Source organism: Microtus ochrogaster, chromosome 10, assembly GCF_000317375.1.
Source record: "Microtus ochrogaster isolate Prairie Vole_2 chromosome 10, MicOch1.0, whole genome shotgun sequence".
Classification (NCBI taxonomy): domain Eukaryota; kingdom Metazoa; phylum Chordata; class Mammalia; order Rodentia; family Cricetidae; genus Microtus; species Microtus ochrogaster.
Window position 1 is genome coordinate 71,944,487 of NC_022016.1, and position 13,039 is coordinate 71,957,525.

The following is a 13,039-nucleotide window of genomic DNA, read 5'->3' on the forward strand; positions in this document are numbered from 1 at the left end:
GTGTGTGTATCTGTGTATGTGTTATCTGTGTGTGTGTATCTGTGTGTGTATGTGTGTGTTATCTGTGTGTGTGTATCTGTGTGTCTGTGTGTGTTGCTCAGCATCATACTCATGCTTCTGTCTTTCCATCTGGCTCTGTGGTCTTCAGACAGTCTTTCACTCTTGGAGTCTCGATTTCCTCTTCTGTAGAAAGGGATTAAATACATATCTTGTTAGGTTGTTGAGAGGAATCAAGTCTGATGGTGGAGAGCTTAGATGTTGCTTCAGGCCCAGCATGAGCCTGACATTAGGGCAGCATTTAGAGCTTAGTGTTGCATACCTATACTTAATGGCGAGCCACACTAATTTTTATCCTCTTTGTCTTGTGGTTACCAGGGAAAAGATACAAATCCAGTGTGTGTGTGTGTGTGTGTGTGTGTGTGTGTGTGATAGCAAGCACTTTTATGTATCATTGTCCACATTACAGGACATATTCTGTGCTCCAGCTTTCATGCAATGATGTCAGAACTGTGTAATCAGGAGTCATGACTATGCTCAACAAAAGGTCCCCACCCCTCACTTTTTATCTCATTCTTTTTCTTCATACCTGAGGAAGTGAATGACCATTTTTGTGTCTTTCCTGCCACCTTGTTACCTGACAAAATGCCTGAGCTACAGTTCCAGTAAATCCAGTTGACACATTTTGAGATTTCAGACACTTGTCACTAAAACCTAAACTTGGATTTGCAAGATTATAAACTGTTATGCATAAGTGTCAAGTAGGGATGGTATTTGGAAACTCTGGGGAAGTAAGCTAAAGCAGCTTCCCTTAGTAAATCCTTTTTTCAAACAAATATTCATAAGCTTCCAGCATATGCTGGATACTATTGAGAAGAGCATGGCTGCCCTCAAGGGCCTTCTGGTCTACCTGATGGTGGAACAGGCATTGCCAGTCTGGCTTCTCACCAGACGCTTACACTGACCTAGCATGAGGATCTCTTCAGCTTTCTTCAGAGAAATATCGAAAAGGTATTTAAAGAAATGCTTCTAGACCTGGAACCTTAGTCCTTTTCCTCACAAAAATCTACATACAGCTCCAGACAGTTGTATTAAGGATTCATTAGAATAAGAGAATATGGCCAAAGAGAATTATCTATTAATTCTTAGAGTTTCTCAATACCACCATGTTCCTTATATAACAGGCTTATAAAATTAAATTTTAAAAGACCTGGAATTAAGAAAAAATAGCAATAATTTTTTTCAATTTTATTATGTTTTATCATTGTGTGTGCCTATGTGTGGTGTGTATGGTGGTAATCTGCATGTGGCTGTGCCACAGCATGCCTATCGTGGTCAGAGGATAACTTTTCTTTCACCTTTATGTGGGTTTTGGAGATCACATTCAGGTGAGCCATCTCCAGTGCTCCAAGAGTCGTAAAGTTTTCTCCGGGAATGTAAGGAGGAGCCTCAGAATGAAAGAACTGTCCCCCATGTGTGCCACTAAAGGCAATGGTTAGCTTTTAAGTGCCTTTGGGGGCTCCAAATATAAGAGTAAGGCCTGCAAAGTTAGTGACACACAGAAAGTGTCACATCACATGGCTCCAGGTTTTCAGAAGCGCCAGGCCAGGACATATTTTTAGAAAGTATGTGCATGAATCGTAGTTGGATATTATTTTAGCTTTTTAATTGGTTTACCTTGTAGCAGTGATGACAGCAGCCAGGCTCATACAACTCTATTTTAACATCCTCCATGTGTGTTGCCTCTTAGTCTGCCTGCTACCCAGCTGTTCATTACATGAAATCAGCCCGCTCTCCTGCACAGCTAGCTTACAGAGTTATTTGTCCATGGCAAATCAACACCTGGAAGACTGCAACAAAGAAATCTAAGTAGAATGAGGTATCTCTGTGTGCCCTGAAATCCCCCCAAAATCTGCTGTGTAATTTGGAAACCAGACAGCATAACTCTTCCGAGGAATGGAGAGCCTGATTCTGGACAAGCTAGGAGCAAACAACCCTTTGAAATGTTCTGATCATCTAGATGGATTGCCTGGGAGTCAGAGAGCAGTACAACAGGAGGGAGCATTGCTCAATGCTAATAATTCAGGTGATTTTCCTGTTGCCTTCAGGCCGGAACATTCTGTCCCTAATTGTACCCTCATTCCTATGAGCCAGAAAATTTCAAGGCAACCGGGACCACTAATCCCCAGACAGTGCAGATTTGCTATGGGAACTTTTGTTTACTGGTGCTTGCTAGATTACTGAACTAGATTACTGAAGAAGGATAGAGAAGGAGAAAGGCTGTAAATATTTATGGAAGGGTCACCATGTGTCAAGCAGAGTACTAAGAACATCACAATATGACAAATCTGTGGTTTTTCTCACAGTCCTAGAGAGAAATGAAGATAACCACACCCCTTTCGGATGAAGAATCGGATGATGAGGAGTTAGTTAACTAATGATCCCAAATGCACACAGCAGGCATTGTACTACAGATTAAATGCAATGCCTTCTTCCCACAGCAGGTCACCAGCGTGCCATTCACTAACACTGGTAGAATGGTATTACACATTGGCCTTGCTTCCCTGTGCTTGAGTTCACTTCCTGAGTAATAGTCCTTCCTCTGGTGGCAAAGACAGTTTATGAAACAGAGCACACATGTTTATTATCATCTACCTATATACTTCTCCCTGATTCTAGCCACTCTCTATGACTGAATTTGTGTGTTCTCCTGTTATTCATAAGGCAGATCTGGCATTCCCAATGACATGGTATTTAGAGGTGACATATTAGGTAGGTAGGTAGGTAGGTAGGTAGGTAGGTAGGTAGGTAGGTAGGTAGGTAGGTAGGTGAAGTAAAGACAGGATCCCCAGGGTAGAATGGGTGCCCATTTAAGAAAAGGGAGACCCAGAACATGCTGGTACTTACCCTTCTTTCCTCTCTTCCACCTACACACCCTGCCGTCTATGTGGCATGAGTAGGTCTTAGGAACACAAAGTGTGATAGTGACCATCTGCAAGCCTAGAAAGGCACCAATCCCCCACATCGTTGGGGTTTCCCAGCCCCTGACCCATGAGAAACAAATTTCTGCTGCTTAAACCATAGCAGCTGTGCTGTGCCATTGATGCATTCTCAACTGTAAAGCACCCTCTCTAAGGGTTAAACATCTGGAGTGTGCTGGTTGACCTCCTTAGACTGGGGAGTGCTGTAACTAAGAAAAGAAACGAAGAGATGCTCACAGCTGCACTGATCACATTAGGAAAAAGAGGACTCGGGCTCTTGTGTAGGCTTGTGTGGCCACTCATTATAATTGGTGGCAATCCAGGAGATAAGGGAATAACAATCTTGGGCATGAAATGTCTTTTGTTTGGCCATTAACAGTCTTTAGCAACCAGCCTGGAGTAGGAGGCCACTGTAGGCAATCTTCTGGTGTCTTAAAAAACCCTGATCACCCGCCTCCCAGGAACTTAGCTCCTGGAGGGGTCTGTTTGTGTGGAAGTGTCTACAGGTTGACCCCCAGTCTCAGATCTCAGTATTGGCAGTGCCTTCTGCTCCAGAACAAGGGACCTCCAAGGGCATCTGTGAGGACTGTTCAATAATGGGGAATTGGCTCAGTGCCTGCAAAATCAGCCTGATTTAAATTCAGAAAAGAGTCACCTCCAGTCTAGGAGGTGAGCAGGTTATGATGAGGTACACTCATTCCCACCTAATGGCAGAAAGTAAAACCGCCATTAAAACAATTATGGGTGTGACATTTACTTTTATTCATTGGAGACTAAGTGAATCACATGGTTGAGTGAAGTAGGCTATACATGGAAGGGGTTTTTACAGACTCCTCGGAGACTTTTCTTCAGTGTTCCTGACTCCTGGAACACACTGGAGCACACTGCTTTAGAACACAAGCACAGATTAACCCATTCAGCTTTCAACAGACCGGAGGCCCTGTGGGGCTATGCTGTACCAGTAGCCACACCGGGCACAGCTGGATCAACCCTTGTTTCCATGGAATCAAGCAGAGAAAAGAAAACAGAAGTTAGGGAAATGGCATCAGTGCCAAGACAGATGCTGGGAACTGATAAAGTTAAAAAGGTGTCCAAGTCTGTTAGGAAAGTGCTAGGCATGGGAATTTTGTGGTTAGCTGATCCAGATGGGCCTCTGCCTTGATGGAGTTCATGGACAAATGAGGAGGAGAGGAGAGCTACTAAGCAGATTAGTGCAAATGAGATTAATCCACTGCAAAGAACACATAGGATCTCTGAAGACTATGCTCTTGCTTCATCTTAAAGGGGACCGTGGAATAACTCTCTGGAACAGAGGACTCAGGGCATGGGCATTACATGGGAATAAAGGATGAAGAAATGGGAATGTCTTCTGGGCCCAAAGACTCTTAGGCACAAAATCGAAGAACACAGTGTTTTGGCTTACGGTTTTAGATGGTTCAGTCCATTGTTCTACCCTGTTTCTTTGGGTTTATGGTGAAGTGATCCATCCTTGTCTAGCTTTAGAAACCTCTTTACTTCAGGTATCTGAGAACTAATCATTTCTTCAAGAGCTTTTCCAAATGAAACAACTCGCTTCTACTGCAGGCTGTCTCCTAACGGGTCTAACCACCTCTCAAAAGCACCATCAACTGGGGACAAACCCTCAACACATGATCCTCTAAGAGCCAGGGGTAGACTGTTAGAGGTTATATCTTAATGACTTGATCTGTGTGAAGGCCGCTGCTCTAGTCATTTGGAAAATAAAGGGTGATACGGTTCTAACTGGAGTGGTGAATTAATCCACGATGCAGTTTGGGAGCCACTTGTAGATGGTGTCAACAGTTAGGGAGGTTAGCTTTAGTTAGGGAACAGGCGGTGGTAAGAAGGGAGAAGGAACCTCCCTCCCTCATTGCAAGACTTGATTCTGAGGCTGCATTGTGTGTTAGGGAGACAGGTCATGCCAAGGCAAAGACATGGTGAGGGCGGAGGACATGGAAGTACTTGATTGGCATGTAAGATGCAAAAATGAGGTTCTAAAAGAAAAGACAGCTGATGGCAAGTAGGAAAACAGCAATGGCACTATAAGGCACACACTGTATGAGGAAGTGGCTATGTTGGGAATGATCTGTTTGGGGCAATGTGGGCCCTGGCTTTGGGGGTGACATGTGCATGTGAGGGGCACAGTAAAGAAACTGCTGACATGACTGCTCCTAGATATGTTTAAGGGAAAGTTTGCATTATAGATAAGAGAGAGAATACATGCAAAGTCACCTGGGATTATTCAGAGCCGAGAGAAGGGGGGGCAATAAAGGGACTAGCAGAGGTGGGTGTTCCCTTGCCAATATAACGAGAAAGAACCAGTTATCTAGGAGGAAGGAAGGCTGAGAAGGTGAGAAGGGTTGTGATCCTAGTGTGGACTTCAGAGTGTATGACAGATGCTTTTATGAGTAGGGATTGAAGGAGCCTGAAGGTCTTCATGGGCTTTGATATGCAACCATGGGTAGTTATGTCCCTTCTGCCAGATGTAAGGGAAATGGGTCCTTTTGGCAGATGGGAACCTACTTCTGAAGAACGCTGGCTTTTATTTAACCACCAGAAATCCTCCAATAGTCCATCTTGAGCTCATCTCTAGATATATAATATTCCCTGAGACCTAAAAACATGGAGGCACAACCACTGCCACGGCCTCCAGGTGCTCTCCAAAAATGTCCATGCAGCCCACCCTACCCGCCAGAGGATGAAAGGCAATAGCCTCTGGGCTCCCCACACCCCTCTGCAAAAGTCAGCAGAGAAGAGTTCTGGAAATACACACATCTTGTTAGCGTTGTCAGTTTGCTCTGACTCCCTGGGGACCTCTCAAGTTGCTATTTTTCAGGCAGAACTCTCTGCAAGGAAACTGTGAGATGCAAATACTCCCCTGGGTACCCAGATGATACATTGGGGCACAGGAACACTATGAGACATCTATTTTTGTGGGGATTTATATTAAAGGTTTAAGATAAAGGAAGCAATAAAGAAAATGAGTGATTGCCAAGAGTGAATTGTATCATTTGTGCAAAAGTAGTCCAGTTTTTGAGTTAGATTTCAAACTATTTTCCCCGTGGAAATGTACAAAATACCCTGAGTGGGGTGGGGGGATAGGTTGGGTCGAGTTCTATGGATTTACGAAGAACTGGGTTTATTTCCTGATACTAGATGTATCGGCATAGGCATCGTAGACTCTCTGGGTTTCTTTTTCTGTGTCTAAAGTTCAACCACATTGGTCTGCTGTAATTGTAAGTGAAGTATACAATGCTTATCTTGTAGTTCAAGCTCTTCGGTAAGACCCTAGATATTGATCATAAATATCATTGTCCATTATCTCCATTCAGAGATGCTTGGGAGACCATCCTCTCTCAGAAATGTCCATCAGACGCAGCAAAACGGAAACCCTGCAAAGGTGAAGGGATGCTATGTAATCACTTATCTGAAGGTGTAGTGACGGAGAACATGATGAACCCGGGTCTCTTTCTCTCCGGCAGGTTTCCAGGCAACAACGTAATCCTATGTAAACCCAGTATCTTCCTCCTTCAGAATTCAAATCAATGAGATACTGAAATTTCGGTTGTCAGACTACTTGGAGAATCTGGCTTCGGGTCCCTCCCAGAGCTTCTCCTACTTGTGGTGCTGTTAATTACTCTTGTTAATGAAACCAAGACAGGTCCATGAGAGAAGAAGAATTCACACCTCAGGTGGCCCTGTTCCTGTGAGCTTCCCGGCCTGCCTCCCACGCACACTCTCTATCTTCCAGGCATGCATGCCGAGTAAGATGAACCCAAGTCATATTTCAAACTTACAGGGATCCATTTCTTAATTTAATTTATTTTACATCCTGACAGCAGTTTTCCCTTCTTCCTCTTTTCTCATCCCCTCTCCTCCACCGCCCCTGTATTTCCCATCATCCACTCCTCCTATGTTTCTGTTCAGAAAGGGGCAGGCCTCCCGTGGGTATCTACAAAGCATGCCATATCAAGCTGAGGTAAGACTAAGCACCTCAAGGAATCCATTTTAAAAATAGTACTACTAGTATACAGGGTTTTTTTTCCTCTCTTCATGTTTGGCTAAATGTTTAAAAAGTTATCATAAACTTCAAAATTCCCAAATGGAAAAGTCTTATTTGAGGACCCCAGTTTGAGAATCACAAGACATTTTAGGTTTTCTTCCCCGTTGTGAAGAGTTCCTTTTCTCATTTTTGAAGGTTACTTTCACCCAATCAGCTCTGTCTGCTGGGCCCCTGTGAGGGACCCTGGTGTACACTCTCCACGGGAGCCCTTTCGGATCTCATGACTTCCTTGTCTGTGTGGCAGTTCTCTTTAATGTGGAATGACAGAACAGCTGGAAAGTCTGTTGATTTTTGTCAATGGAGTTGTCAAAACCTTGTCCCCTAGCATACAGCACAAGGTCTACCTGCTGTTTCTCGAAACATCCATGAATACACAGTAGGCACTCTTGAACATCCTAGAACACAGTCAGATCAAAGCCAGGTTCTTGGCCCAAAGACCACAGGAATGACCCCAATTTCTGGTAGTCCTGGTTTTTCTCCGAGTGCTCAGGAGTGGGATCTTTACTGTTCACTTTTCTCTTAACATATTTGTTTTCCAAGCTTATTCCCAAAAGGCCCTTACACAGAGAAGGGCTTTTCTAGTCCCAAATACCAAATTCATCCTTATACTCCCTCACCATCATATAGTTCCAATGGCCTAAGAACCACAAAGTCAGGTCTATCACAGCAATTTCTCAGTACCAATTGCTCTGTATCCATTACTTTCTTGTTTCTGAGATTAAAAGAAAAAGAAAAAAAAAGCCCGACAGATCTCTGACAAAGACCAGTGAGAAAGGGTTTGTCTTGGCTCACAGATGCAGGGATATGTGGTCCACCAAAGCAGGGAAGACACAGCAGCATATAGGAAAGGCATGGCAACAGGAGGCTGAGCCTGGCTATCCCAACTGCATCCACCTCAGGAAGCAGAGGGTGAGCACAAAATGGCACGAGGCTGCCAAGTCTCAAAGCCAGCCCCCTGGTGACCCAGTTCCTCTAGAGAGGTACCACTTCCTAAAGATACCACAGCCTTCACAAGTAGTGCCACCAGCTGAGAACCAACTGTGCAACCCTACTAAGACCCTCGGAGAGACATTTAGCATTCAGACTACTACAACAGCCAACAACAGCATCAAGTGTGGGCCATCTTTTTGAAGTAAAATCTGTTCTAAAATTAGAAACAATGAGTGTCGGTTCTGAGAACATAACACCACTGGTTTGTGTGTGTCCTACACATGAATGGGTTTTGTAGCATGTGAATGCTGCCAACACAGCCGGTGTTCAAAATAGGAGATGCTGCTGTTGACTCTGAATATTGCTGTGGTCTTCTCTGATATAGTACTCATTACATAGCCTCACTAAAAAGAGCAGGCAAAATATTAAAGGAGAGATTGCATGATGTGAAACTCATGGCGAAGGAATTGACACAGTACACACTGGGTAATAGATAGTGAGCATTCTTGGACTTTGCTTAACAAGTCACCTCTGCTCTGCCTGTCATGAACTGTTGCTTTACTCCTTGCTGTTGGAATGGGCTGGAATAAGAGGCAGGGATGACCCCCACCCCCGCTACACCCTTTGCACATACTCTAGTGAGATCACACACTTACGACTCTGATATCTGTTATTTATTTTTTAACTAATATAACTGAGACCTTGTTCAAGATGTGCTTATGAAAAATTACCCTTTTAATGGCGGAGCATTTAATGAGAAACTGGATTTTCTACTGCATAAGTGCCCTTCATACAAATTAGCTTGGCCCTGGGTCCTGATCTAAATTGGGCTCCCTACTTTCCTTTAAATGGCCTAATATTTTCTTATTAATCCCTGCCCTTTCCACCTGCCCTGGCTCTGCCTCCTCATCTCACTCTCTCCTCAGCAGCAGGCTGTGGCCTGACACATGTTTCTTCAGACTCTTTGTATCTGACCAAGGGCGGGTTTTGGACATGACTAGCTTTCTGGAAACTGTTTATTCCATATTCAGCCTCACTCTGGGTCCCAACAGAATGTTTTTCCGTGCTAGTGTGTTTATATTTAGGAACGATGGATTTGGGCCAGGTGAGTTCTAGTGCAAGGTAAAATTGGGGATTCAAAGAGAAGTTGGATAGGTGAAAAAGCAATAAATCATAGTTGTTCAAAAGAACAAGCTTGAAGCACAGTGTGTGCCAACCCAAATCCAGGCTTTGACATGGGGCAATTGCATGCAGGTCCTTCTAAGTGGGTGTGGGTGGGTTCCATGGTCTCTCAGATCTTCCTTTCCAATGTGGGTCTGGTAAGGATGCTTGCCTTCTTCAGGGGTAGGCAGGTGGGGTGTGTCAGGTGCTTCTAGTCAGTGCTTCCTGCTGTCACTGTGACAGTTGCACTTTGAGACAATCTGAGTAGTGAAAGGAGTGCTAACTGGCTGTCTAGGACAGTCTCATGTGTTGAGTATGATATGAGATGGAGTAACAATCTTCCCAAGAAGTCTTAGACCAAGACATAGTCTGCCGTCATCAGACTTAGCATAGCAGACCGGGGAGTAAGCATGCATGTCATAGGCCAACTTGCTTGCATCCATGTCCAAAATGGGATGCAGTGACAGATAGCTTCTACTCCAGCCTCTATGATCTCTCTCCATTGAACTCTAATGCTTAATTTTTATATGCCTTTTATATATTTTTATATTTATATTTTTTCATATTTCTATGGTTTTACATTCCTGACTGTGTGTCTTCCCATCGTTGCCTTACAGGACTGTTTTCTCAAAGCCATTGATAGAAATAAATAGGAGTCCTAGAATTCTGTGATATGATGACTGTTAGGAGTGGGAAACCATGGGTTCAGATTTGTCCCTGTCGCCATCCCTGCGTGCAGACACGGTATTGCCAAGTCTGATCACGGAGGGGCAACTACTGTTTACAGAAAGATTACTCTCAAGATGAACACATGCGTCCCTTGTACCATCTCCTTTAAATTGCTATTGGCACTCTGCGAGGTGGCGGCTACTTAACCGTCCTTCCATAGATGGCAAATGAAGTTTAGTTGATGCGCTGTGGCCACCTTTTTACACGCCTGCCATAATACACTGTACCTTCTTATTTGCAGTCACACACACACACACAAAACCACACACACACACAAAACCACACACACACACACACACACACACACACACAAATAACTTGAGTTTCTAGGGGCATAGATTGTTTCTTCATTTGTTGCCCACAAGTAATGGTATTTGTCACAGAAGCGATGACCAGCAATGGGTGGATGAGTGAACGCAAGGGTTGAAGGGCAGGGTTCATAACGAGAAGAGTACTACACCGTGTTTAGCTGTGGCTGGCTTCTCCAGAATGTTGTCAGTCTCGTGCTATGGATGAAGGGAAATGCTCTTCTTTATCCCTAAAGTCCTCAGCTTAAGTTGGGTGGTGATGAGGGATGGCGTGAGAGAGAATAACCAGGAATTCGAGCCTGAAATCAGCATTAGAGGCCTGGGAGAACCTGAGTCCCTGAAACTGTAGGTCCAGCGTCCAGACCCTGACTAGGCAAAGTGTGGCAAGTGTATAAATTGTTATGCTGGTTTCCAATTTATGACTCTGTGAACAAGCTACCAGATTTTACGTCTGTCTTCCTTTGAAATATGATAATGGCTTGGCTTTTGAAGAGTGGATATAAAGTTTATAATAAACACCTCTACATCACTTTCTTTATGTGGGCATGCTTGAACTCTTGGTTGACGTATAAAGCAAAATATGTTAATAATTAGAGAGCCTTTTGCAAGGTACAGGCTCTCATTGCCAAATTCTGTGGCAGCCGATTTTCCCTGCATATCTGACTTACTAGAAGCAATATCATAAACCCATTCTTATTATTGTTCAATGTCATTACTTGATGCAGAGAAATTATACTGGACTTTTACAAGAAGGCAGTTCCTGTGATCGGGTGTAAGGAGGATCTTGGACCCTGGCCAAAGCATCGCTCTGAGTTTTAAATACAGGAAACTCGGTGCTGATGCTATTCCAGCAGGACTTTTGGACGTAAACTCTTAGTTGGTGATCACTATTGGTTCAATACCTATCCTGCATCAGAAGCAAATTAGATGTGTTACCCATATTATCTGATCTTGTTTATTGCCCCACTGGGATGATTATTATTAAGGTTTCCTTTTAAGTCCAAGAGGCTGAGGCTCAAAGAATTATTTAAGTGGGTTAAGCCAGAGTTTGCATCCAAAGATGATATTATTATTATTACTATTACTATTTGACTTTCCTAGCATGTATGTGGAACCAGGAAGTAGATCTCAGAACGGTAAGTTTCTAAAGCCAGCAGAGCTCCAGCATCCTTGTTCCTGAATCTATTTTCCTTTGTTTTCAGGTCAGGATCGCAGCGAAGCCACTTTGATAAAGAGGTTTAAAGGTGAAGGGGTCCGGTACAAAGCCAAGCTGATTGGGATTGATGAAGTTTCCGCAGCCCGGGGAGACAAGTTGTGTCAGGATTCCATGATGAAGCTCAAGGTGCCGTGCCAGCATTTCGTTATGATTAGCTCTGGTTTTCCACGAGGGGGGGGAAGAGCCAATCAGCAGGACTGTGTCAGACAGCCTCATTGCTTGAGGGATTGGCTCCGGGATGAATCACCATATTTCCTCTCTAGGAAGAAACTTCAGTGGCTTAGAAATACTGACCGGGCCCGATTTTATGGAGGTATTTAGTCAGACTTTGTTCATGCTGTTTAAGTGGATCATAGTTTCTTCTAGGTAAATGTCCTTGTAAAACCCCTGTAAAAATAAAGCCACAAAATTATCAATAAATTCTATAGTTTCTCACGTATCTTGAATTTTTGCTACTTTATGTTTTTTAATGTTTCCCTAGCTTGTCTTCTAGCAACAGATGTGGAGATGCAAAGCTGATTTTATTTATTCTTCTAATTGCTGAAAATCACCCCCAGATATTTCATGACAAAGGAAAGGCAGCCTGGCTGATGGGATACGCAGCTAGAGGCTACAAAGACAGCTTTGCTCGGAAAACCAGAGGAATAAGTTAGAAAAAACTTAAACAAACCCAATAAGCAGTATATTCTTTCTTTCCAACCACCTTAAAAACTTCTGAAAAAGAACTTATTCCCCAAATGTTGACTCCACATTTACTTGTTCAACTTTTTAAAATGTAGTATAAGATATTAGAAAAGCATCGGGTCTAACAAGAATCCTGTTTTATGCATCTAAGACATGCAAAATTCATTTTTCTCAATATAACTTCTAATTATAAAGTACTCTGAAAATACTGGAAAATATAAGGACTAAAACTCAAATCACCCAAACCCCCCCCCAAAAATAATGAGAGTTGACACTTTGTGTGTTTGGCCTTCAATTGTTTCAATTATATCACCAAACACATATAATGAAAATAGATTATAGTTTATATAGTGTCATAACCTGGTTTTGTTTTATCTCATCTAGTAATATATATAGTTAAGATTTTTTTATACATCTTCAAATAGTCTGTAAGACACTGTTAAGTCAGTGGAATATTTTTAAGTCTAAGAAAAGGCAAAACGTGCCCACATTCTACCAGAGTGCCCAAAAGTGTTTAAATGACAGAAATTTGTTTGTTGCTATCTGCATCACGTTTTCTTTTATGCTTAATAAGTCACAACTGTCATTTTTCATCCGTGTTGTACAGTGCTTCTTGGTACTTTGGCATGTCTGGCAGATGTTGATTCCCAGTGGCTTGGCTTCAAATAACAGTATTTTTAAAACCTACTTAATTTTCTATGGTCTATATCCTTGTTTTTGCTATTTAAGATGTTATATAAACAAACTTTTAAAAATCAATGTGTAGTTAAGGTATATTAGGAAAGTATATTAAAAACAATGAAATCAGAATTTCACACTTTCACCTTGGAAGAGGTTAGTGATTTTTTTTTTCAGATAATGAAGCCATGTTATGAGATTTCAGGGTAGCTCAATAATGAGCCCTCTCTCTCTTCTAAATTCCAACCTGAATGATGAATAGAGAGGTAGTGAG

At 42.7% G+C, this 13,039-nt stretch overlaps 1 protein-coding gene across 7 annotated transcripts in view; it reads left to right on the plus strand.

Annotated features, from left to right (window-relative positions):
• Positions 1-13,039, plus strand: part of Dab1 (DAB1, reelin adaptor protein) — a 1,103,453-nt gene that overhangs the window by 967,575 nt on the left and 122,839 nt on the right. For all 7 annotated transcript variants that reach the window (XM_026782357.1, XM_026782360.1, XM_026782361.1 and 4 more), the window contains one exon: positions 11,390-11,529. In XM_026782357.1, coding sequence (XP_026638158.1) covers positions 11,390-11,529 — 140 coding nt within the window. The remainder of the gene's footprint in view (positions 1-11,389; positions 11,530-13,039) is intronic.